This window comes from Pan paniscus, chromosome 9 (assembly GCF_029289425.2).
Source record: "Pan paniscus chromosome 9, NHGRI_mPanPan1-v2.0_pri, whole genome shotgun sequence".
Taxonomy (NCBI): Eukaryota; Metazoa; Chordata; class Mammalia; order Primates; family Hominidae; genus Pan; species Pan paniscus.
In genome coordinates this window covers 37,456,468-37,483,171 of record NC_073258.2, presented here as the reverse complement: position 1 = coordinate 37,483,171, position 26,704 = coordinate 37,456,468, and the positions used below count along the sequence as shown (strand labels likewise).

General features: G+C 40.4%; 2 protein-coding genes across 9 annotated transcripts in view; one reads left to right on the top strand and one right to left on the bottom strand.

The window, feature by feature from the left end:
- The window catches only part of SLC1A2 (solute carrier family 1 member 2), a 168,404-nt gene extending 156,738 nt beyond the window's left edge, over positions 1–11,666 (top strand). For all 6 annotated transcript variants that reach the window (XM_063608391.1, XM_063608395.1, XM_003830368.5 and 3 more), the window contains one exon: positions 1,906–11,666. In XM_063608391.1, the coding sequence (XP_063464461.1) occupies positions 1,906–1,977 (72 nt within the window). In that variant the 3' untranslated portion in view covers positions 1,978–11,666. The remainder of the gene's footprint in view (positions 1–1,905) is intronic.
- The window catches only part of CD44 (CD44 molecule (IN blood group)), a 159,429-nt gene that overhangs the window by 34,588 nt on the left and 98,137 nt on the right, over positions 1–26,704 (bottom strand). Inside the window, exon 9 of one of the 3 annotated variants that reach the window (XM_063608398.1) lies at positions 12,664–13,013. The exons of the other annotated variants lie outside the window; for them this stretch is intronic. Within the exon in view, the coding sequence (XP_063464468.1) occupies positions 13,004–13,013 (10 nt within the window). The 3' untranslated portion in view covers positions 12,664–13,003. Of the gene's footprint in view, positions 1–12,663; positions 13,014–26,704 lie in introns of those variants that run through there. 3 annotated transcript variants of the gene reach the window in all.

The following is a 26,704-nucleotide window of genomic DNA, read 5'->3' as shown; positions in this document are numbered from 1 at the left end:
CTTTAGGTGACCAGTGGTCAAGCTGAGCAGGTCTTGAAGATGATGAAAATAGCTCTATTGGTTTATCAACTATTTCAGTTGTTTACATTTTTAATGAAATTGTTGGGTTCAGCTTAGTGAAGGCTATTTGATCCTCAGCCTTTGCTAGGTAAAGCAAGTTGATTCTTCTCACTCTAAATCAGTTAACTGTGTTGATGCTGATGTGGGAAGGAGGCAGCCAGAGCCATGGAGATAAATTTACACCCTTTCTGAGGATATCTGGGTCACATTTACTTATTCCTTTGAACTTCCTTATGGTTAATTCTGTCTCACTATTTCCCACTTTTTAAAAACTGAGATGGGAGATGTCAGCGCTTGCTGCCAATGCCATCCTCTTTTTCTTTTGTATTACCCAAGTGGTTGGAGCAGAGAGAAGTGGGACAGGTTGGAGAATAGAGTCCTGGCTTTCTTTAGCCCAGCCAAGAAAGGAAATGCCAAAAAAATCTGCTGTCCCAGATACTTTTGAAACATAGGCCCCAGTATTTACAAACAAAAAAACAAAACAAAAACACTTCCCCCCAAGTGCTGTCTGGTCTTTCAAAGGCACCACACTGTGATTGATAATTTTGTACCACTATTGATGCGGTTCATCACTGAGAGCCAAATAGGCACATTCAAGGTTATAGTGAACAGGCAACTTTCTCTGAGCAGACAGTCTGTCCCTGGCAATCTTTCTTGACAGTTCACTGAAAGGGAAACAAATTTGCTGCAGCTCTGGTCAAAACTTTAACCATTTCAAGCATTGTTATGTCTCGTTGGTCTGTGTATTCAAACTCTTGCCTGGTAATAGTAGTTTGAAGTTACACAATAGTTTTCAAGTTTAATCAGAATAACTGCATGTGGAGCAGTCATTGCTAATTGCATGGTCTGTTTTTCTGAAAAAAATTGGGGGGCTAATGGGGATTGGATAAACGGTTTTTATTTTCCTTTGCTTGATTCGTTGAAGGGCACTTGGTTTTCTGTTCCTAGCATGTTGTATGTGGTCATGATGCATGCATTTCACTTCCACTTGGGTAAGAAGAAAGTCAGATTTCTTTCCAACATTGCTGCGTTTGTCATGTCTCCATATTCTAATGCTTTCATAAATCCAGTCTCTCCATTATGTGGAATATCAGTCGTGGGTTTAAGTTTGCACATGACGTTGAGGACAGACAGACAGAAGGTAAGCTAGGAAAACTACTTAGAAGTGGAGGGGAAAACCTCCTATTCTGCAAAAAGGTTCAGTTCACTTTGAGCCAGGGAAGCATAATATAGATGGTCTGGTCATTTTATCTGATTATTAAATGTCTGCATTGAAGTAATTTAGATAAACATTGTCACCAATCTCAGACTTTTAATTCTCCCTACTTTTCTTTTTAATCTTTAAAGCTGGGATCGCTTATTTGGCACAGCTGAAATGTCATGATTTCTGATTTAAAAATTAGACACGTATGCCATCTACCTGGTGTCATTGCAACTGAACCTTTCACATGCATGAGTAGAACTAGATACCTAGTTCTGGATTTCTTCCTCTGTGGTTGTATGGAGTAGCACGTGGGCACTATATTTTAAGGACTGTGTTATTGTGTGATGGATCTCTGGGTAGTTAGACACCCCACAACACTAAAAACATAGTAGAAGTTATTCCCCAAATTACAAAGCAGCTTTAATACCTTGATACTCCCAAGGCAAATATGGATTTTTAAAATTCTCAGATCACTGTTGAAACCCAAGACAGGTTCAAATTCAATTTGGAAAGAACTCCATTTAAAACTAATATTTCAGTCATGTAGTATAATCTTGGATTTGGTGCTTCTCCACATAACCCACAGGGCTTTTTTCTGGTTCGTGGTCTGTAAGCTGGATGTTGATGATAATTATTTTCAGGTAACTCTGGCAGCCAATGGAAAGTCAGCCGACTGCAGTGTTGAGGAAGAACCTTGGAAACGTGAGAAATAAGGATACGAGTCTCAGCAAATTCTTGAATAAACTCCCCAGCGTATCCTATGGTAACTGATGATATAAACAAGCTTTCTTTAAAAAGGAAAAAAATGCGTATATTTCTATGTTTACTTAATCTGTTAGCCGAGGCTTAGAGGAGTTCTTGTGAGTCAGTGATGACAGGCACGGTGCTGTGTCTTTGCCAAATAATGCTTTATAACCGTCTAATTTTCTCACTTGTATTATTATTTGAATGGATGCTGCTGGAGGAATCAGTTGGAATTGAAGACACGTTCTTGCCAGCTTCCCTTTTCTCCCAAGATGCAGAAGTGTGGATGCTCTTTTCCCAGGGGACATGAGTAAAGCAGTGTGGTACACTCCAGGGACTTGGGAAAATGAGCAAACACACAGCATGTTATTCCTTAAAGTGTTCTCCATGTCTCGCCTTGTTATGCACAAGAGATTCTATTAAAAGCCTCTAGAAGTAACTCCCCTTAAAATGTCTAGTAAAGCTTGCACATGGATTGATTAAAAGCAAATACCTGTCTTAGGGAATTCTGACAATTTATCTTCCATATGCTCTTTAAGTAAAATGTTTCAAAGACAGTTTTAAAGGGAGCCATGCTCTTAAAGGCAGTTGATTAAAGAACCTGTTACATCTCTGCCTTACCCTGTGTAATCTGTGAGAACGATGGTTGAAATTTCAAAGTATGTTTCATTATTCTTTCTAAATTTGATAATTGATTAGGAAGTATTTTATATATAACCACTGTAGATATTGACAAAAGTAAGAGAGCACAGTCAACATAAAGTTTAACCAGAGTTAAATATTCAAATTTATTTATGTTTGGTTTGCCTTCACCTGGTGTAGTAAAATCAAGTGAGATTATTTGGTATGTGTTTTGCTTTGTTTAACCCAAAAGATTATTTTTTGGTTCCTAAAGAAAAATATATTTTTAATCTGTCAATTATTTCAGTCATCATCTCATCATCCTAGAAAGCCTGGTCATTTTACTGTCCTCACACATGGAAGACACTTGTGTTGGCTGTGCCTCTTTTAATGTCATCTCTTGATGAAACAAAAATACTGGTATTTATCCAATATGTTGAAAGCGTCTTGTTATCTTCTATCAAAGCACATAAAACCAGTTATAGGACACAGTTGGAAGCAGAGCCAGTCTTCCTCCTCAGTCTTCTCAGTGGAAAGAAACAGAAAACAAACATCTGTGCAAAACCCTATAAAAGTGATATTCCTATGGCAGAGTCCAGGCAGCCTTGAACAATGACATGGCAACAAAGGATGGCTCTGTACAACTTCACAGATGGAATCTTGTTTAAGGCTGTGAAGTTTTAAGGAATAAATAATATAATTGGTGTAGCACAGTGCCTTGCATGCAGTAGGCAGCCAACAAATCCTTAATGATTGGTAATGCAAGCTAAATTTTTTAATGTCTCTACTATCCTTTTTTATTGAATAACGCACAGTATTTTCCTAAGGTTGCTGGGTTTGGGAGTAAGCTTGGGACTTGAATCATTGAGAAATAAAGCACATTTGACTCTAAGAAGTATGTAGAACCTTGTTTATAGGTGAGAGTAGGCTGTATTATATGAAACCAGCGGAGGGATGCTGAGACAGTCATGGTTTATAGAACCCAAATTCTCTGAGATGAGGGTGCTTATGGACCTCAAATAGCCTTTCTTATCTGCTCCTTGTGACTTCTCTCTTTTAAATCAGATACCTTTGAAACATACAAGAGACATGAGATTCCAGTTGTTTTTGTCTCCTAAACCCTAGTGATTTTTGGATAAGGATCACTACTGAACAGTATTAGGCAACTTTTCATTTTTGCTTTTCAAATGACATTGGTCTTTATTTCCAGTAGATGGGCAGTAAACAGGGTGGTCAAGGGATATGATTAAGTGTAGTAGTAGAAAATGCATTCTTTTTTTTTTTTTTTTTTTTTTTTTGACAGAGTCTTGCTCTGTTGCCCAGGCTGGAGTACAGTGGCGCGATCTCAGCTCACTGCACTGCAACGTCCGCCTCTCCGCCTCTCTAGTTCAAGCGATTCTCCTGTCTCAGCCTCCCGAGTAGCTGGGACTACAGGCACATGCCACCATGCCTGGCTAATTTTTTGTATTTTTAGTAGAGATGGGTTTCATTATGTTAGCCAGTATGGTCTCGATCTCCTGACCTCATGATCCACCCGCCACGGCCTCCCAAAGTGCTGGGATTACAGGCGTGAGCCACCGTGCCCAGCCAGAAAATACATTCTTTACAGCAAATGTTATAGGTTAAGGAGACAGTTCCTGGGTTTAGCTGTGAAACTGTTTAGGATTTTCTTTAAGTGGTGTTCCCAAGAGCTTTTTTATGGTAAGTTGGAGGCTATAGGCAAAGCGTCTAGGAGCTTGTTGTTTTTTGCTATGGAAGGCCAGCTTTGGGATCTGTATACATGGGCATGTTTCTCAATGGAGTGGTCACAGGATTCTCTTCTCAAAACTCTGCCTGAAACCTTTCCGGTGTGTTTTGTCTTCAACTTTTTCCTAGCTATCCTATTAGCCTGTAAATATGTCAGCAGACAATGTGTTTGGAAGAAACAAGGTGTACAACTTCACAAAGCAAGTTTTTTCTGGTCTGAGACTTACTGTGTGCAGGAAGTCTCGTGAGAATATACTTAGAAAATCACACTTATCTGGAAATTCAATAAGTCATATTAAAAATATACAATTTCTTGAACTCAGGACTAGCCTGAAAATCCAAAATGCATGTAGAGTTGACATGTTGACATATGTCTATGTCCTCTGTTTTTATTTAAGCCTCATTTATTTCTCCCTTGCCATGCCCATTTGGGATTTTCTTTGCCCAGCATATGTGCCATAAACAGAACAAATGGATCCAGGGTATACCTCTAATAACCTTTATCTAAATAGAATACATTTAACCTGTCAATTATATGTATAGATTTATCCTAATTGGTTCAACATATATATGAATGCTTGTAATAGTCTGTTACTATTTGATAATGCATAAATGTTATATTTATATACAGTTACAGCAGGCCAGAAACATACATACACTGCATCCTGTAAGGTCTGTAAATCAGGGCTTCGGCAATGCCATTTTGCTATAGACTCATTCATGTTTTTTAGGAATCAGAATCATTTCAGGAGAAAACCAGCTAAGTAGACTTTAATTCTTCTCTTTCTCATTCTTGCCCTTTGAGAAACCCAAGTGGAATCATCACTTAATTACTTACTCAAATTCAATGAACCAAATCCAATCAGTGAGAAGAATAGCTTATCTTTCAAGGTAATACTTTACCTTAGATCTTTGAGGGCATGCTTCCCATACAAAGAGCATCAGAAAATCAGGGCAATCATCTAGATCTCACAGATCTTCAACATAGGACTCTAGGTTATGAGAGCTGAACCACATAGCTATCAGTTTCAGTTTTTACTTCCTATTGAGTGTGTAGAAACACAGCCTATGGTTTTGCTGTCTGCAGAAGGTACCATACCCTGTAAAAGACAAATATTTCTTTCTCCTCTCGAACCACTAGTCAGCCTGGATATTCATGAAAGCTGAAAGAAGGGGTGCCAAAATGCCTAGCTCCTGGATTTAGACTCATGGAATATGAGAAAGGCTTAGGGAAAATTCAAGTCATGGGGAGATTCCTGCTAGGTGATGCCAGGAATCCCAATGACCTGTTGATTAGAGGGTCTCTGGTCATTTCCACTTGTGTGTGGAGAAATACATCATTTGCATATGTATCTAGTCAAGAAGGCCTTTTGGAGCAAAGTGGTTGGGAAACTCATTTACTGGGTCCACCAAAGGAAACCCAATTCTGCCATGTTTTTGCAAATACTACACGTCCCTTTGCTCTCAATAGCAAAAGTGATGTTATAGTTTTTTTACTTTTGTCAGAATCAAGGCTTCGGCCACCTGTGCAATATTTTCCCATGGAATGCAGCAGTAAATCCAACTAGGTATATCCGTGCTCAGAGAGAATTCTCCATAGTTCTGACTCCTGAAAAACAAGTCTCATCAGCTCTCATCTAGTTTGATGACTAAAAGTGCACAGCAGTTATACCCCAGTGGAAGTGATTTTTCTCACCTAGCTGCTCTCTAACTCTTACGGCTATCTAGTTGTCTGAGCTGCTGGTTTGTTTTACTTATTCTCCAACTGAACTCATTCCAAACCAAGAAAAAGGACCAAATGAAATTTTCAGTTATTATCATACTTGCTCCTTGAATAAGAATGCTAGAGTCTGGAGGCAGAAGAAGACTAAGTTAAAAAAAAAACAGCCTGAAGGAATTCTGGAGTGAGTTTTGTAAGTCTAATTGTCAAAGAAGATAAATGGTCTCAGTATCTGTAGTAATTTCTGGTTAAGCCTAGAGGGATCACTGAGTGCCAATCCAAGCAGGTGGCACTAGAGGCAGATTGTTCTCCTAGCATAGAGTGAGTTTCCAGCTGCTCATGACACATTTTCTTATGATTTTCCCTAAAAGAAAACCAAATTTTCTACTCCACCTCTTCCTTTCCTATCATTCCACTTATTGTTGCTGCTTTGCTAACAGCCAGCTTAGTAAGCCATCACACAAGTTAGTGTGAGGCTTGGTTTTAAAATAGATAACAGAGAATCTTGATTAAATAGTATCCAACTTTGTAGCATAACACAGCTAATTCAGGCAATGACATAGAGATGATAAGAAACAACATGGTTTGGTAGAGGGAACATTTGATTTAGACTCTGCCCATTTTTAGCTGTATGACTTACATAAGTCATTTTGTGTCCAAGCCTCATTTTCTCCCATATGAAAAGTGAAGGGGTTGGATTAAATGATTAAAATCCCCTTCCAGCTCTATGAGCCCAATGTATTATGATCTCTGCTTTGTTTCCTTCTTAAGAGGCTTCCTACTATAAAATGTGACCTATTTACATTTTAAGTTGAAGTAGCCCACAATAATGAATAATCAATTTAGATTTTTCTCATCTCCTTTGGGAGAAATTAAATTCAAGCCTCTATTCATTTGATGTTTTACAACAAGCTTCGAAGTTGGCCATGTTCATTCACAGTTTGATATTTTGAGACACCAATAAACGTTTTTTAATAAAAGTTCCCTTGACTTAAACTCACCTTCCTAATAGAAGTAGTGATTTGGCTCACGGAAAAAATGTTTCCAGAGTCAACATGAGAGGACTGGATGAACCTACAGCCTCACTCAAGCTGTTGCATCATTCCTGCTGTAGCAACAGAGCCCTCTCTGAATACCCAAAACACACAATTTTCTCCAACAATTCTAATTGCCCACCCAGTATGGGAATTTGAGAGCCTTTGGCGAATAACCTTGATCACTCTTTTGAAATTTGGTGCAACACTTGCACAATCACGGCAACTGTTTGTAAATATCTTTTCTTCTCCACCATTATGTAGACATGCACACCCATTCACAAGTAAGCCCGCAAATTCATTTTCACATTTTCCTCTTGGTTTGTTTTTATCATGGGTATCACATTGCAGGAAGAGATGCTCTAACTTACAAGAATGGAATTTTCTGACTATCATTGCCCTCTTCGAGGCCTGATTAGTTTCTAGGGTGGATGGGATACAATGCATGGTCTGCAAGGTCCATGTCACCAGCCATGATCTTTAAACAACCTCTTGCACTTTCTGGCAATGCTGCAATGGCCCATGGTGGACACCTCTGCTGTTTGTCCAAACTTCTGCTAAATAGAGTAGTGTTGGTATTTGTTGTGTTGTGAACTCCTTTGTTGTCAGAGAAGACTTCAGCTCTTCAGGTTTGCAGGGGCAAGATGTAAAGCTAGGACTGAAAGGATTGGGTTTTGTTTTTCGGCCGGCTTTTTTCCGTTAGTGCAAAAAACCTGATGCAAGGGCAGCAAGATAAACACAATTTCTTCATTGACCCAGATAAGAACCTGTACAAAAGTGAGAGATGCCCCTAAGTTCCTATTTCATTTATCCTAAATAATATCCTGAATAACTACTGATCAGTTTTTTTCTATGTCCAGCCTTGCTTCACTTTCCAACCTCCAGGCCAAATATTCATTTTGATATTTTAGAAAATCCTTCTGGTTTTTACACAGGGCCCTTTTGTGCTGAGAATAAAACCAGCTATTGGAACAGACCTCACTGCTTTGTAGAGTCAGAAGTTGACCTAGAGAATGGGTAGCAACAGGTCCTCAGTTTCTCTGGAGACACCCCAATCCTTGGGTGAGTGTTGAAACCTGACAACTGACTGTTAGCCTTGTCATCATCCTCACTGGAGATGGAGATGTTACAGTCGGAGCCTCACTCCTTCTGGGGCACTGTTTCTTCTCATGGCAACCATTTTGCCTGCCTGGAAACAGCCTGTTGCCTTTGCTAGGGGGCAAATACACACACTAGCCAAGGAAGTTGGTCCAGCACATCTCTGAAGTTTCTCCCCCATGGACCCATGGAGTGAATTCCCTGAGATAAATGATCAGAAAGTTGGCTGTCTGGTGGTTTAATACTCCATAAGAGTTACTTCCCTTATAGAAAGTCATCCTTTGGCATCTAGATTTTTCTACAAATCACCTTAACTCCCTCCCTTTCTCTTTCTCCTGGAAAACCTCAGCATTGCGTCTCCATGTTGCACAACACAGATCAGATTATCTGGTCACTATAGAGATTTGTATATAAAAAAACTACTTTTTTGAGGATTTTGTATATTGTTTTTCTATTTGTTTTCTACAGCTTGAGGAAAGAGCTGGCAAACTGTGAATCTAACTTGATCTTGTTGCCAGCAGATATATTTTGGCTTCCTGGTAAGAGTCTGTGTTACCAGGGACAATATATTGCCCTCTGATCAGTATTGCACCCTAAATCCACAAATTCCTCCAGCCCAGTCTTACATTTTTTTAAACAAATCCCCTAGCTTGTTTGCTATTATTTATAAAGAGCATTAGAAAATGTATTTATAGACCTGGTTGTTATATGTTTAATATTAATTTAGCCTTTAATAATGTTATAGGTTTGTAACTATTCTTCAGAAATTATAAAGAACTCAGTGTAGACTGAATTAATCTATTTAGTATCTGTAATTTTGCAGACATATTTTCTTACAGTATTTTCTATGTAACCACACATGTAGAATTATAACTAATTAGAGCACAAGAAGTTTCTTCAGCAATTTAGAGCTACCAATTGTTTCTTGACTATATAGTCACATTTGACAAATTTAAGAACCCAGTCTTTAGTGATGCAATAAACAAAATGAACCATTAAGAACAAGGAATTGCTTAAATCCCTTAGCTGGTGAGGATATACATCTAAATAATTCATCTTTCTAACTCAAGGAATGGTGCTGATTTTTTAAATGTTTGACACCAGGCCTTGTTTTTCCAGCTGAGCATTCTCATTTTGCTTTTCTCTAAGACTATCAAAGACAAGGTATTAATAGTAGGATTATTTCTAGATCAGAATGTTTCATACCTTCCTAAAGGTTTATGTGAAAATTGGCTTAGGAAAACTTTGAGTAGCAGAGACTGAGGATGAGTGCTAGAGATGAAATCAGGACAGATTTGTTGCAGTTAATTCTTGCCAAGCAAATTAGTGGTAAATGTCACATTGTTATGTGAATTGAGCACATATTTTTAAAGAAAGTTTACAAAAAATTTTTAGAACCAACTATGAGGCAATACTGTATCACTGGGGGCTGGAAGTGGGGGCTTAGAATCATACTGAAATTGTTCAGAAGAAGCCCAGGTAGTTTCTGTCCTCAGGTGAATAACAGACTATATAACTTCCCCGAAAGGTAAAACGATAGCCACTGCAAAGACGAGGTGTCTTCCTTCCACCAAATACTTTCTGAGATGGTGGTAGGACTAGTATTTTTACCGTGGTTTAAAAAGTAGTCAGTTACATAGAAAGTGTATTGGTATGTATTTGAACCTGCTCTTCATTAAACAAACAGATTAGATGTACCCTCGACTGGCAATAATTGTATCTATTTTCAAGTACAGCTAGCTGTCAAAGCATGAAGCTCTTGTGTATACACACTGACACTTGGTTCACGCATGAAGAACAGTGCCTATGCACTTTGTGTAGCTATAATGTAGGGATCTAGGTGTAATTTCAGTGAAATGGTGTATAGATGTATTGTAATTTAAATGTATATGTTATTTTTGGCTATTCATCTAAATGCAGTAGACATGTTGATCGGTGTTTTGCAAACATTTCTTTTCCTTCTTAGATAACTAGTCGTGAATCATTTCTCCTCTTTCTCAGTGTGGTTTGGGAATATATATGAGTGAAGAATTTATCTGTGAATCCTTTGTACTGATGATTGTTTGAAAGTCTGTGTGTGTCCAGCACCTTTGTAAATACACAATTCAGAGCAGGGATGGGCTGGGTGTGTGTCCTGGTTCTTAGTGAAAGGTCATCTCATGTCTGTTTAATACATGGTGAATGCAACTGTGGAACTTTTGATTACCTAGACTTAGGTAGGTTTAGAATGAGAACATCCATCTACAGTCCTCCTTTGCTTGGTGGATTGGGCTTAGAGGGACAAAAAGTTAGTCTGACCCTGTGCATATTAGCATCATGTCTTTAGAGAAAGGTCAGCCTCTCTGGTTGCCAAATACTCATCATGATGCTCATGACTTAAAGGTTCTGAGGAGCCTTGTCTCCCTTGGATTTTTGAATCAGGGTACAGGAAAAAACATTGCTGACTAACTAACTGCAAATGCACCTGCAGGTGAAACCCTACGAAAGCACAGTTCTGGCTATAAACTTCAGAGTTCTCTGTAAAAAACTTAGAGCACTAGAAGCACAGGAATAGTGAGTGTACAGCTTATGCGGTTGTAGAGGGGCAACTGATGAACACAGGTCCCACATATATGAGGGAGTATGACCTTCTCTACCTAATATGTTCTGTGTGCATGTTTTTAATGATTGAAGATGGGATTAACTAATGCAAGTATACAGTTGCCTCCTAAAACACACATTCTGTATAATTATCGCTAAATACAATGCTGTGAGGTCTATAGTTCCTGTAACCCCTTTCTCCTCCCCAAGGACAGAAAAGAACTAGCCATGTGCTATAGGGAACCTTGAGTGCCCTACTCTTTTCCCAAGAAGGGTAAAGCCTACAATATCATCAGGGGGCATGAAGCACATTAATTTGCAGTGGCTGCTTCATATGAGGAGATATGGTGGACAGGCTAATTTTTCCTTGAAAATGTGGCTTCTTCAACTCCTTTCAAATTTAGGATGGAATACTTCCTGAAATAAAACTGGGCTTTATGCAGGATTCTCTTTGAAAATTCTTGTATGTCCAGAACAAAAGATAAAACCAATTGTATTCCTCACATTCACAATCCCCATTGGTCTGAAGTCACATAGCACAGAGCATCTATAGCACATAGTGTTTAAAGACTAATGAATGCAAAAAGATAAAATCTTCAACTAATTTTTGAATTGTTTCTCATATATGCTACTAGAAAATGCCTTGTTGATGAAGCACATTTTGGGTAGTTGAGGTCTTTTGTTTTCGCCTTTAGCTTTCTAAGCTTTCTTACAATGTGGACTGATTACTGTAACATTTCACATGTAAAATAACTGGATATTCTTTATATACTGGAAATAACCTGTGAATCCAATATTTCACTAAGTGTTTTAACTTTTGTGTATATATCTCTCATCAATAAATGTGGATTTCAATTTATTTTGGTTGTTGCCTCTTCTTTAATTCCCATTTTAGACTAATTGTTGGTTACATAGTAGTGTTCTTTTTGTAGAAACATGAATTGAGGGCTACAATGTTAAAATGAGTATTTTCTAGGAAGCCTAAATATCTATTGGAATTACATCATGCAATCTAAAGTTAGTAAGTTGAATGAAATGGTATATAGTCAATGAATCAGCTGGTATGGGGTAGCCCTCAAATCTCAGGGCCTTAAAACCAAAGTGTATTTCTTATTCATGTGACATGTCCATTACCAGTTGGCTGGGAGACTCTGCTCTGTGCTGTCCTCACTCAGGATGTATGAGGGAGGCTCCATCTCCATGCTTTTGCAGCTGCCAGTGCAGGAAGAGGAACTTGGCAAATCTTACATGGACTCTTACAGCTTCCCCTGAATGTATGTACCTCACTTCTGCTCATATTTCAAGGGTCAAATCAATTCACATAGCTCCATCTAACTATGAAAGGAAGTGCAACCTCACCAGATTCACAGGAAGAAAACTGGAACTAGCTGGTGAATAGCTCTAATGACTATCAGGCCATGGAAATCCCTTAAATCATTCATAAAGGATAGTATACAAACATACCATTTCTCGACAAGTTCAACATAGCAAGTTTTTCCTCCAGTATTGGAAAAATAATGACCGTGGAAGTAAGGGGCAAGCCTTAACTGGTGATGCTGTAGAAATAAAATGCATGCTCTTCGACAGTAGGATCACACCCAGCATGGTGAGATTCTGATGCACTGAAAGGTATATGTCCAGGAACAGAGACCCACAGAAAGAGTGGCAGACTCTTGCGTCACGCTGTAGGACACCCACTGTTAGATGGCCTGGATTAGTTGAATTGTTTTCTCTTATTCTATTTTAGGGGGAAATGAGGCAAATATTTGATTTTAAGTAAGTAAAATACATAGATGTGATACACCACGATTTTTTCACCACTGTCGGTAATTTATTAAAATATTGAAAATGGACACTTCATTTGAAAAGACATGTTTTATTCTTCCCTTGGAGCCAGGTCTACATCCCATCCACATTCAAAATGTTATTAAAATCTTAATTACAGAAAATATGCTCATTAGTAAATCTCTGAGCTGCCATTTTATTTTAAGATAGCAGATAGCCACAAATCAGAGTTAAGGTAAACTTCTTAATGCTTTAGTATGTATACTCTTAGGTCCAAATCAGCCACTCCTGCCAAAGGCAACACACCCAGAGAGAGACTTGACTTTGCTTGCTCAGGGAATGTGATTTCCCTGCTCTTCTGGATCAGAGGTGTTTAATCCATCCTTTGTGAGGGCCCGCTAAGTGTTGCTTTTAATTACCACTGCATGAAAAGGAAAAATAAAAAAGAATTTACAGGGGTAAGTAGGGAAAGAGTAATTGTGGACTGAGAGTTTTGACCCAGGAATTCTGGTCTCCACTCAGTCACTGAAGGGTCATACGAATGTGGCCAAATGCCTATGCAATTTGGAAGTCATCTTGACATACATAAAATGAGGGGTTTCAAGTAGATCACTTCTATGCTTTTGGACTGTGAAATTTGAATTATCTTACCCAGGTAAGTCATCATGACTACAGATTTACTTTTATTTTCTAATCTTACTATCTTAATATAACATCTCATACCTACAAAAGAATCTCTGTAACCCATGTCTTGGTCTTATGCCACATGAGATACTAGCCCACAAGCCCACTACCCAATGCAAGAGCTATAGAGCGTCGCCAACAGCCTTCCTTCACCCCGTGCTCCTCGCTTGTTCTCGTGCTTCTCCCTTACCTTGTTCTCATGCTTTACTCCCCAGAGGAAGCTGCTACTTGCAATTTTGTGTCTATTGTTCCCCTGTTGATTTTTTTTAAAATAGTTCTACCCCCCCCAACATACGTGTACCCAAACCAGCTTTGCTTATTTTTGAGCTTTTTAAAAAAGAGTGCATGTAGTCTTTTTGAACTGTTCTTTTTCTATTTAACATTGTGTTTCTCAGTCCATCCATGTTGTTTCAAGTAACGGTGGTTTGTTCATTACACGGTTGTGTAATAATATGATAGCATGTGAAATATGTCATGCTTTGTTTATTCATTTTTTTGGACAGTGGACTTGTGCTCTTTTCCAGGTGTTTTTCTATGTCGAGCAGGGCTGCTATGGACATTGTCATCTATGTCTCCTGTGTGTATGACCCAGGAGGCTTTAGTGCATGTGGTCCTAATTTTTAAGAAGTATGTGTATGTGACTGAAAAGTTCCTGTTCAAATCTTTTACCCATTTGTCCATAGCCCCATCAGTGAGTCCACTTGTTAACCATTTGGCACCCCTAATAATCCATGCACTGCTAGTATTCCCCAAGTGATTCACACACTGCTAATAATCCCCTAGTGATCCATGCACTGCTGGTAATCCCCTGGTGATCCATGCACCGCTAGTAATCCCCTGGTGATCCATACACTGCTAATAATCCCCTAGTGATCCATGCACTGCTAGTAATCCCCTGGTGATCCATGCACTGCTAGTAATCCCCTAGTGATCCATGCACTGCTAGTAATCCCCTGGTGATCCATGGACCGCTAGTAATCCCCAGGTTATCCATGCACTGCTAGTAATCCCCTGGTGATCCATGTAGCACTAGTAAACACCTGGTGATCCATGCACCACTAGTAATCCCCTGGTGATCCATGCACTGCTAGTAATCCCCAGGTGATCCATGCACTGCTAGTAATCTCCATTGATCCATGCACTGCTAGTAATCCTCTAGTGATCCATGCACTGCTAGACCCCTAGTGATCCACGCACCACTAGTAATCCCCTAGTGATCCATGCACTACTAGTAATTCCCTAGTGATCCATGCATTGCTAGTAATCTCCTAGTGATCCATACATCGCTGGCTGTGTTATGGGTCCATCTTGCCAACATGGACACTGAGACAAGCAAAATGAGACCATTTTTAGGAAGGGAGTGTAAGATGCAGGGCCGAGGCCTTCTTTCCTCAGGTTCAAATGATGAGGCCTTTGAGCACAGATCTAATGGGAGCAAAACAGGGCCCACTTCATCTTTGATCTCTTCTTTGACCGATAATGTGTGAGGCCCAGCAGGCTCTACCTGACATCAGCGGGCTGTTTGCTTTGATGTGAATTGCCAGTTAACAGAGGAAGTTACAGAAAGTCACAAAAAAGTCTTTCCACCTACCACAAGAACTGCCAGGAGCCCCTTGAGCCACATCCCCAACTAAGTTCTGGCTGTGAGAACCCTATAGGCTGAGTGCTTTATCAACTACAGAAATCAATGCCTTGCAGTTGAGGAAGGCTTGTGGTGTGAGATCAGTGTGGCAGCATGGTGTTTTCTGGGGAGGGCCCCCTTCTGGGTTTCTCCTTATATCCTTACATGGCAGAAAGAGGGCAGGGGAACTATCTGAGGTCATTTTTATAAGGGCTCTCATCCCATTCGTGAGGAATCTATCCTCATGATCTAGTCACTTCCCAAAGGCCCCACCTCTTAATACTATCACCTTGAGGGTTTGGATTTCAACTTATAAATTTTGGGGTAAAAACAAACATTCAGTCCATTGCAATGCCCTGCCCTGTGATGGAGGATTGTAGAACCACAAAGGGCAATACCTGCAAAGAGCGTGAACTGTGTGGCCTGCCACCTAAGGCACTGGCCCTAGTGTGGGCACCTCCTTCCAGGCACAATGTCATAAACAGGATGCCAGTGTTCTGTACGTCAAAGAACCACAGGTGACAGAGGGTTCAGGCACTTCCAGGAGAGCTTTCATGAGAAGCTTTCCTCACTTGTCACCTTTCAGCCCAGACAGGAAGGTGTGAGTAGAAATGCCCACACATCTGACTTGGGTTGAGCAAGGAGAGAAGACTGTGGAGTCCCTGGCAACAACACAAATGTTTTTAGCTCAATAATTCTTTGTCCTGGTAGTTTTTAAAGTTCAATTAATTCATTCTTCCACTGAGGCAGTGAAAGGCCATATTTAATTCCCATATTGTCCTAAGAAAAACTGAGCCACAGAGTCAGGCTCAAATTCCAGAGTGTAGACTGGGTCCACACAGCTTGTCCAAAAAGAATATAAAAAGAATAAAGCCATCCAATGCAAATACTGTTTTTACTCTCAAACGTTTAAAAGCAGAGACATTAAACTCTGAAGAATTCCATAAAGCAGATAAATAAAATATTATTTCATGGTTCTCCCTTTCCTTTTTACAAGCTGAATGAATATGTAAAACCTCCACATCTTTTTATGTCTGTTATTTGGGGTAATCAGATTTTAGCCTTCCAAATATTGTCTGGAAAAATCTAGTGGCTTCCAGTTAAGGAAAAAAAGACAAATTTAGAATTGCAGTCATCTGTTCCTCACTCCTTTTGTTGAGTGACCTGACTCCCCTGGAATTCTCCAACAGCTTCTGTCACTTCTCAGATGTTTTCCAGGCCTGAATAACACACTGCTCACAAAGGCAGGAGCCACAGAATTTCCCAACTACCTTCCTCTGAGTGAACAGTTCTGTTGGAACACCATCTTCCTTCTCCACCTGATCCCAAACTTCCCTTTCATCTTGGTGATGAGGACAGAGATCAATCCAGATTGTAAAGCCAGATTGTTAGCCCGTGCTTTTTTGCAGATGAGGAAGAAGATACCCTAGTTTAAATGAACTAGAGGTAACTCAGTTACAAACCAAGCTTAACTCCTGGCTCCATCCCTTTCCTAGCTATGGATGATTGGATTGTTAACTTAGCCTCAATTGCTTCATCAGTAGAATGGGGCTAATCATGCCTATGAGATAGAGATTTTCATATGAGAACATTCATAAAGTAGTTAGTCCAGTGCTTGGCACATAATGAGGGCTCAGTCAGTGATAGTTACCACCATCATCCTCATCATCATCCTCATTATCACTATTTTCATCCTTAGCGTTACCAATCACCACTTCTTTGTGACCAAGCTGGAAGAAGTCATGCCTCCTCTCTCCCAGTTTGGCCTTTACCCCAACCATATCACATGGACACCAGCATGTAATCCATAGTTCAGCTGCCCTCCCCCAAATCTGAGCTTTGTTAGTAGACCATGAGCTTTCCTGACCTAGCCTGGGATAACCCCACCTTTAGTCTAGAGGAGCCTCATGGTCATTACGAGTTTGCATTATCTGATGTTCCAAATGTCTTCAGTTACTTGCCAAGTCTCTGAGGCTTAGCAGTGAGAGAAGGCACTGCATTTCTTCAGGGAAATGAAGTGAGTTTCAGCCTGGCCCAAGTGACCTCTCACTGAGACGGGAGCCTGAGCTGGCCCTTCCAGTGGGAAACAGGACATCCAGAAATGAAGCAATTCTTTTCCTCACTGGAGGAGTCCCTCAGGGAGTCCCCAGCTCACAGCCTTGGATGGGCTAGTTGAGACAAATGTCATGAGAAAGGCCATTTCTGTGGAATGTATCCACCCAGCAGGACTCTCCAGAATGCCCTTAGCTGATCAATTCCCAGCAGCTCTCCTTCCCATCATCCCTTTATTCTTTGCCTTGTGTTCTTTCACAAATGTTCTTGCTCTTCCAAGAGCAGATCTCAGGAGGAACTTCTGTGAGCTTTTAGGTTGACGGAGCTTCCCTGTGGCTATGCTAGAATCACCTCAAAATGGTGCCCTCTATAGTTTTCAGCAGCTCAGGGCATCACCACAACCTTAAGAGTCTGCTATTTACTATTAATAGTAAATCATTAATAAATAATAATATTAGTAATAATACAATTATTAATTGTCTTAGGTGGGGATCCCAGTGACAAAATTCAAATTCACAAGATTTTCTTAAGGGAGTATTTCTCAGGAGGGCCTGTAAGGGCACGAGGGGAGCAGGACAGGGAAGGGAAAGAGCTGAGCAGGAAGATAGTCTCAGGAAAAGTCTAACTTTGAGTTGTCTCCTTGAGGAAACGAGGTTTATCTTTGCGCACTCATATCAGTCAGTCATTGGCTATGGGCTACTTACGGGAAGGAGGCATAACCTCCAGGGTGAGGCAGCTCCCATCTGCAGAAAGCCGTTTGCTGGAGCCAGCTGCAAGTTTTTAGCTGTCAACACAGCAGTTAGGCTATGAGTGCACCAATCCAAGAAGGGGGTCTGGGCAGAGCACCAACAGCATCTCCTAAATATCCCATTCCCCACATGTCTGCTATGTGGCAGACTCTTATGTAGGTTCTTTAGTCTTCAAAACAACTCTGTGAAGTAGTTGCTATCACTCTCCCCATTTTGAAGATAAGGAAATTGAGATTCAGAGAAGGAAATATGCACACCTAAGAAGAAGCTGACCTGAAAGTCTTTCTAGTTTCAATGCTTCCTACTATATTCCCTCTGTTTTCTCAAATAACCCAGAGACTATACTGTCACATTATCTGTTTCTTATGGTGGTTGAACCTCTGTGCTGGATGCAACTTCCCTTGATATCTAATTTTGAAGTCCTAATTATGCTTGGGGCTTTAGGGCATTCAAAGAAGATTGGTCATGCTTATTATCCCATAGCGTCCTGCATTATCTACTTGCCTACCTCCTGGAATCATGAAACCCATGTACGGTAAAGAGGAGATCTCAAAAAATAACTGGAGCCGATAGATGTACCCATACTGGTTGGCCCCAGTCAGTTAGAACATATTCTGTTCCCTAAAGAATTTGCTAAGTCAATAGGCCAAGGAGTGTCATATTGAGACTGAGCTCTGATCAACTAGGAGTGAGGAAGATTCTTAGACACTATCTGGGCAGATTAGGAAAGAATCCAGATTGATTATTAACGACTGCAAAGGAAGAAGGAAGGGGGAGTGACTAATATTTGTCTTATATCTGCCATCCTTGCAGGTATCAGTCAGGATGGGCTGAGTTGTCCTGCAGTAACAAACAATATCAAAATCTCAATGGTCTCAAGATAAGTTTATTATTGACTTTCATCACAGTCCCACTGTAGGTCAATAGAAGGTCCTGCTCTCTGTAGTTACTCAGAGACCCTAGATGACAATCAACTACTGTTTTTAAACAGGCTTTTGTTGACATGCCAATGGAGAAAAAGAGCTCTAGGAAAGTCCTTACCTGAGCAGTTAAATGTCACCTCAGCTTACAACCCACTAGCCTGGTCAAATCTAGCCACATAATCCCACCCAGCTTCAAGGGATAATGAAGTGCAATTCCACCACATTCTCAAAATGGGGATTGGGAATGTTGGGGGGCTGGAGAGTAGAGAGAGAGATCCAGAAACATTTGGTGAACAGCACAAATATGATACCACAGTCTACTTCTCTGGTCACCTAGTATTCGGTAACTCTGTTTCCCACATGCAAAATTCTTCAAAGAGACCACATAAAGGTTTCATCCAGTCATGACATCAAGGTCAAAGTCCAAGAACTTGGCAAGATGCATGGAAGTTTTCACACATGGTTCAGATGTGGCTTCCATTGACTCAAAAATTTATGAACAGAAAATACATGTTTTCTGTAGCTCCATTCCCTCCTTTTCCCTGGCACACAAACTCCAATGGTGGAACAGGAACAGTTCAGTTACCATAAATACTCCTGTCTGGAAAGGTGACCCCTGGAAGACTTACGAGTCACTGAGCCATAGCATTTCAGAAATCCTGATGGGCAGACATTACAGAGCCCTTACACTATAATAAGGAATTCTTTTGTTTGTTTGTTTGTTTGAGACCAAGTCTCACTGTCACCCAGGCTGGAGTGCAATCTTGGATCACTACAACTTCCACCTCCTGGGTTCAAGTGAGTCTCATGCCTCAGCCTTCAGAGTAGTTGAGACTACAGGTGTGCACCACCACACCCAGCTAATTTTTTGTATTTTTAGTAGAGACAGGGTTTTGTCTGTCTGGTTTGTCTCAAACTCCTGGCCTCAAGTGATCCCTTCACCTGCTTTGGCCTCCCAAAGTGCTGGGATTACAAGAGTGAGCCACTGCACCTAGCCAATAAGGAAAATGTTTTTATTAGATTCTGGTCTGGCCCCCTGGGGCGGCTTCCCCAGTCCATCTCCCTGTCTTCCCCCATGGCCCTTAATATTACCTTCTAGGAAGTCCTTCTTTTTACATTATACTTTGTTGACGCATCTGAAGAGAACACTAGGAAAAAATCTCCTCTTCAGCAACATCCTCTGCTTTATGCTCTCAGAAAGTTAAGGTTCATTTTCGGTCTTGAACAGTTACAGAGTTTTCTAATTAAACTCCATAGTTTTTTTGGCATCACAACTCTTAACATCTCTGCTGGCCTTTATCTTTTTGACTCTAATTAGCCATATATGCCAACCACCATAACCACAGCCCTTTTAAAAACATGTTCCTTTTTCTTAATTGTGGGTACCTTGAGTCAATCAGGCTTAAGGCAGAGAGGCGCATTCTTAGATTTATTTTTCCCTTAGCCATTTTTTTAAATGAAAGAATATCCTGGATGCCACATTAGTTAATGCAGAGGCTTTAACAATGGATGTAATGACCAAGCACTTGAGTTGATTTTGCCTCTGAGGTTGAGTTGGCTTTTATTGCACAAAGCATCTCTCTCATTTCATCTTGTATTGTTGCGAATTAAGAAGCAATTGTCTCTTCTAGCTCCACAACTGTTTATATTTCTTAAGTTGCTCTTTCCTTCTGGCAGGTAATAGAGACATTTTTAGATCACAGTTGTGCCATTAGTCAGGGTCTCTGAGTGACTATGATGAAAGAAACTGTCTGTGTCCTGTGAGGAGCATATAGCAAGAATGAGCAATAAACTTTTATTATTTTAGGCCACTGAGAGTTTGCAGTTGTTTGTACTGCAAACAACTGCCTGGTAACATTAAGCAAATCTATCTCTTGCTCTGGTGTTTCAGCTTAGATGTGTCTTCTCTGGTGTAACCTCAGTTGGGAACAAAATAAAACACTTCTTATATGCTAGTAACAAATTGTGCCTATGAAAATGATGTTTAACTGTCCTGAAGAGAGAAGACTTTGATCATTAAAGAAGACTTTCCAAACACAGGATGAAGGAGATGACAGAATAGGTAAAGTCAATCTCTGAAGATATAATGTTATGATAGTTTCCCTAAGAGTGAGGCTAGAGAGTTTCAGAATGACAAAACATTATTTCTTTTTTGCACCTATTTCAAATTAAAAGTGAGGTTTTTAAATAGCTATGTTATTGGAAATTAAACAATGGACTGGTTGATTAGAAATGACCAAAAACTAATGTTACATGTTTATTTCCACCCCCATGGGATGGATCTCCAGTTATCCCCTGAAGAGATGAATCTTTAGCTATCCCCTGAAGAGATGGAAATCTCCATTGTCCAGCTGGGTTCTTGCAATGGGGAAATGCCTAGTGGAGGATGCTCTTGTTCAACAGTTATTGAACATGTATTAGGTGCCAGGCATTGGTCTATGTGTATTTTTATATATATTTACATAACTTTATATATATTTCTACAAGTGAAGAAACTGAGGTCTAAATATATCAAGTACAATGCCCTCAGGCATGATGTCCAGTAAGTAAGCAAGGATCAGGGCAGAAAGGCTGGCCTGCCTCTATTTTTCTTAGATATGTAGAGGTTAGGAGGCAGATTAGTTTTGCCAGGATGCAGCCACCACAGCTGCCATTCAGCAGCTATGCCACTCAGCAGCTATGCCACTGGACCACAGCCATTGTGTCACTACCTCTGTGAATCTCTCTTCATCTCTCACTTGTCTGTGTGTGATTTGCTCAAGATTCAAAGTCCTGGACAGGAGAATCCTTTGTGCTCCTCACCCCCGTCTCTGACCACTTGGTGCCTCCAAGGCATAAGCATCTCCAAGTTTCTGCTGGAGCAACTGGCTCTCTACTCAGAGGCTCTCACTCTGCTCACACTTAGGTGACATCTTCCTACACCTGCTAGATCATGAATTCCTCTGCCATTTACTGTTTTCCAAAATCTCTTGATATCTTTTTCTGCTAAGGTCCCTTCTTCCAATCTCTTTGTGAGTCTACATTATTTTGATGCATTTGTGATCATTTGAGTAAGTGTTAGGAAGGAGAATACATAATGAGTATATTCAATCTGTTGACTTTAACTGGAATTCTGTGATGGAATATTCATTCTCAAATGGAAGCAACACTTCACACTGCTTCCCAGCAAGCAGCTCCAGGTCAATGTTTAACTGCCTCCAGTACCCCCCTCTCATTAGAAGAAACTCATATACACCCTGGCTAGGTCCACATTGGCACCTTGGTGCCATTCTACTAGCTATTTAGCAGCTGGCTTGAGGAATATATTCTCAGCTCTAGTTCTAGGCTATGACTTAGATAGGAAGTAAGCAGACATTTTATCTCCATTCAAATACCCTGGAAGAGCCCCTGGAATACAACAAGTGAGTTAATTCCTCTTTTTTTTTTTTTTTTTTGATCACGTACGAGGTCTGTTACTATTATTATTTGTGCATTTGTTCAACATACATGACTGAGCATCCATGTGCCAGGTGATCTTCTAGATGCAAAGGACATTACAAGGAATGTGAAAATTACAGACTCAGCTACTGATTTTTTAAAGCCTTGCATAATGATAGTAATGGTGAAATAGGAGGAAAGGGACCAGGTTTTCTTACCCCTGAATCACACAAGCTGGTGTGTGTATGTGCATGCCTTCCCAAGAGATATTCCCCTCCCTTTTTTTTTTTTTTTTTTTTTTTTTGAGACAGTCTTGCTCTGTTGCCCAGGCTGGAGTTAAGTGGCACAATCTCGCTCACTGCAAGCTCCGCATTCCAGCTTCAAGCAATTCTCGTGCCTCAGCCTCCCAAGTCGCTGGAAATACAGATGTGCACCACCATGCCTAGCTAATTTTTGTATTTTTAGTGGAGATGGTGTTTTGCCATGTTTGCCAGGCTGATCTCGAACTCCTCGCCTCAAGTAATCCACCTGCCTCGGCCTCCCAGAGTGTTGGGATTATAGGTGTGAGCCGCCGTGTCCATCCCTTCTTTTAATTCTTGTCCCTCATCTTTCTTCCTTTAACCCCATCTATCTCTGGCGTCCCCACAACCTTCCCTTTCTCCTTATAACCACAACCTCTTCCCACAGAAATACAGATAGCCTCCAACTTAATGATGGTTTGACTTAAATTTTTTTGACTTTATGATGGGTTTATGCCAGTATTAAATGCATTCTTGACTTCTTATGATGTGTTATAGGAATATGGCCCCATTGTAAGTCCAGGAGCCTCTGTAACCAGCTCATGCCTGTCTCAGCTTTTTCGGTCCCCTCAGCTTTCCTAGCCTTCCACGTTGGATGCCAACTGCTTTTGTCCTCCTTCAAGTGATAGTTGCTCCACAGGGAGAAGGGATAACTTGAGTCCACAAGGGTGAGAGCTTGTCTCTGGGAGCTTGGCGGTGGGGAGGGGGAGGGTGGAGAGGGGAGTGGCGGGCAGCATCAAAAAGATACTACCACACTGGGTTTCCCCTGGGTTACCTAAAATCAAGCACATCTCACCACCTCCAGGATTAATTTCTTTCAGAAACTCTCTGTTCTAACCTGTATGACATAAACCATTTTCTCCTACTCATTTTGACACTCTTACTAGCAGAATTAAATACCCTGGACTTATTATGCTAAAAGAGCATTCTCCCACCTTGCCTCTGAGATAGTTTATCAGACACCTCATTGTTATTTGACAATAAAGAATATCTTGTCCAAGTCGTACTTCCCTAAACCCTGGACGCAGAGGGGAAGTCTCAGTTCATTCAGTCACAATGATAAGACTTAAAATGTAATCCCTTTGTGTGGTTCATCAACAAGATTAGATGATATTTTTTGGAACAGAAAACATTTCCAGCATAAAATTTCTGGGAATAAAGAATTTTCTAGAAAATGGATGTCTTATTGTCTACCTTTCTATAGAAATGAAGTAGACAATTACTTTTGTATTTTTAATGTTGAATTCTTTTTAAGGAACAATAAAAGGCAGAAAATAAGCCAGTCTCTTGTTTGAGTAGTCCTAGATTCTTTTAGGAAATTTCTTTAGCCAAGAGCTTCTTTGTAAATGAAAACTGAGAACCAAAGTTTGGCATACTATTAAACTTTTCCTCAAACATCAAATGAACAAGTAATCTGTGCCACACTTAGAATCAACTAATAGACATAAAGTGATTTACAGTCCCCAATAATTTTGACACTTGTTTAATAGCTCACTAATGTTGATGCCAGCCTTCTTTAAGAACTGAAATGAAAACTATTCCTGTTAAAAGGGTCAGTATGTTCAGGCAGAAGCAGTGTGGCATAGGAGTTAAGAGAGCATGTTCTAGGTCTGGGCTGTTTACATTGGCAGACTGCTCTGCCAGTTACTAGCAGAGTGACTATGCTTCCTCTGCCTTAGTTTCCCCATCTGTAGATGCAACATAATATGGTACTTCATCTCACAAGGTTGTGCAGAGTATCATTTCCATTTTCTTATTTTAGCATGTCTGTACCAGGCACTGTTTTAAGATCTTTCAGATATTATCTTGTTTAGTTCTGATAACTCTGTAAGCTATGTTCTACGATTACCTGTTAAACCACAGAGAGGTTAAATAACTTAATTTAGTTAACACATGCAACATGCTTAAGACAGTGCCCAAGTAGATAGCAAATGCTCAATTTCAGCCATTATAGATCAATACTCTATCTATCCCTCTGTCATAGCAGATTCTTAGCTACAATTATCTGTGTCCTTCAGACAAGGATCTGTAGCGCAGCAATGGCGCAATGCCTGGCATATAGTAGATATTCAGTAAATGACGTTTAAATTGCAACTAATGAATGTTTCCTTCTTTTCATGATCTATAAATCCTTTTCAAAACACAAAATGTAGTTTAAAAAGAAAACGTGGACCATCAGTTATTCCCCAACCGTTTGTCCCAACTCAGGCAACCCAGTTCCATTCCCATTCCCACTCCCCACTAAGCCTTGAGTGCAAGGATGCCCACCTTCACCCTCTTCTTTCTGGTTTTACCTTGAGGATTCGAGAACTGAAGTCAGGCGGAAGGACTCAGTTTCTACGAAGACAAAGGGGATGTTGTAAAGCATCCACTAGGGGGCGCATTATCAACAGGCCAGAGAAGGCCAACAAGATGGTTGAAAACGAAGTTTCTGCAAAGGACGTGAACCTTGATGGGAAAATTTTCATTACTCTCATCCTTGGCTTGACAGATGAACACATTGCACTTTTCTCAGTCAGCTTTTACACAAAGGTCTAAATTTTGTCCAAGGGGGAAGTGATCTAAAACAGGGAGTCGGAGGTCCCTTGCCTATTGAGAGAGGTCCCAGCTTGCCACTGCCCTGAGGGAGAGTACAGCGCAGCCAATGACTCTGCTGCCCAGACCAGACTTTGTAGTTCTGAGTTGCTGTGCCTCCAAGCCCAATGAAAGGGATTGAGAGAGTGGAAGAGAAGTAAAGTGTGGCCAAGACAACTTGCCCTGGAAGTGCAGCCAGCAAAACTCATTGAGGTTTGGAAGAGAGATGCTGTCCTTATTGAGACGCTTTTGAGGTTACTTTATACTTATTATGATTTAAATACCTGCTATATGCATAGACAGTCCTTATTAAATAGCTACTAACTTTCTTTCAAAACAATTGTTTGAAATCTTACTCTTCTTTGCATCCCTCTGACAGTTTACCCCTCTGACAGCTTTTCTTCACATTTCTCTCTTCATTTCTTAATGAGATTTAAAGAATCCTAGAAGAGGCGAAAATAAAAAGTAAAGCTCTCACTGAACTCTAGTAACCCAAGCTGAAATTTGAAGCCCTTAGCCTTTATTATTGAAAACCTGTCTCTCCACTTCTGCATGGGTGAGTTCCCAAGGTCAAGGATCTTCAGAATCTCCAGAGCTAGGCCCTTGAAATTTCAATCTCATTTCTTCTCTCTCCCTATCTAGGGGTCACCTTGAAGGTTGGCTCTGGCAGAGCCTTTGTGTTATAGATGTTGGCAGTAATAAACCTGCATATTCCACCCTTCCCCAGAAAACAGGAGTGGGAATCTCTTCTTCTTTTTGATACTATTTGGAAATCTTAGGGTGGGAGAAGGTAGGCTTTTCAGACCCCAGTGCTTAAAAGGGTTTGGGAGAGGTTCAGAAATTTTTGGAACACCTCTGACTTCTCCCAAATCATGGTTCGTATTCTTTCTAGACCCCTACTGTGTATTCACACAAAAGTGATGAAGATAGCAGAAATGAGGGAAGGAAACCTATATGCGTCTACTATATTCCATCATTTTACAGATATTATCTCATTTAACCCCCCTGCATTCTTTCCGGTAGAGATTATTATTCCTGCTTTACCGATGAGGAAACTGAGGCACAGAACTGTTCAATAATTCATGTAAGGTTATACATAAGTAAATGGCAGAGGTTGAATTTGAACTGAGAGTCTTGTTTTAAATATCACCTTTTAAAAGCTAAACCTTAGCCTCCTCTTCTGAGGTTTATTATTCCTCTTTCGGGAGAGAGGAAGGAGGAAGTGGTTTAGACAAGACTTCTGGAAAACAGTAGTCACCACGTAATGAGATCAGCAGTCTGGAAGCCTAATGGGTCAGGATTGAGGAGGCGGGTTATGGGCGGCCCTGACAGGCAAACTACTGGTGTTCAAGACCAGGTGTCAACACAGGCAAGAAATGGGGCTTGAGGCCAGGATGCCCAGCCAGACTTTCTTCTCCACTGAGCCTTTGCCCAGGGCATCACAGCAAAAATCACATTTACACATGACTGATTCTTCCCTTTCCAATAAGCACAGCATCTATGAAGTTGTTTATGGTTTCCTAAATTAATTCCATTGCCAATATGGTCTAAATGGTGAGTGTACTCATCCCCAAATCTTTTCAGTGGTTTCTGAAAGCCTCCTTTGGCTCCACCAGGCACAGGGAGCTCTGGAATACTGACCTGGTTTGCAACATTTGGAGATGATGTCTTAACTTCAGCAAATTCAATTTACCAAACTTTTGACAATAGACAATTCAGGCATGTTAAGCCAGAGACTTTGGAGAGAGCTGAGCTCTATCCCTGGTTCTACCACTTTCTACTTACCTGGTTTG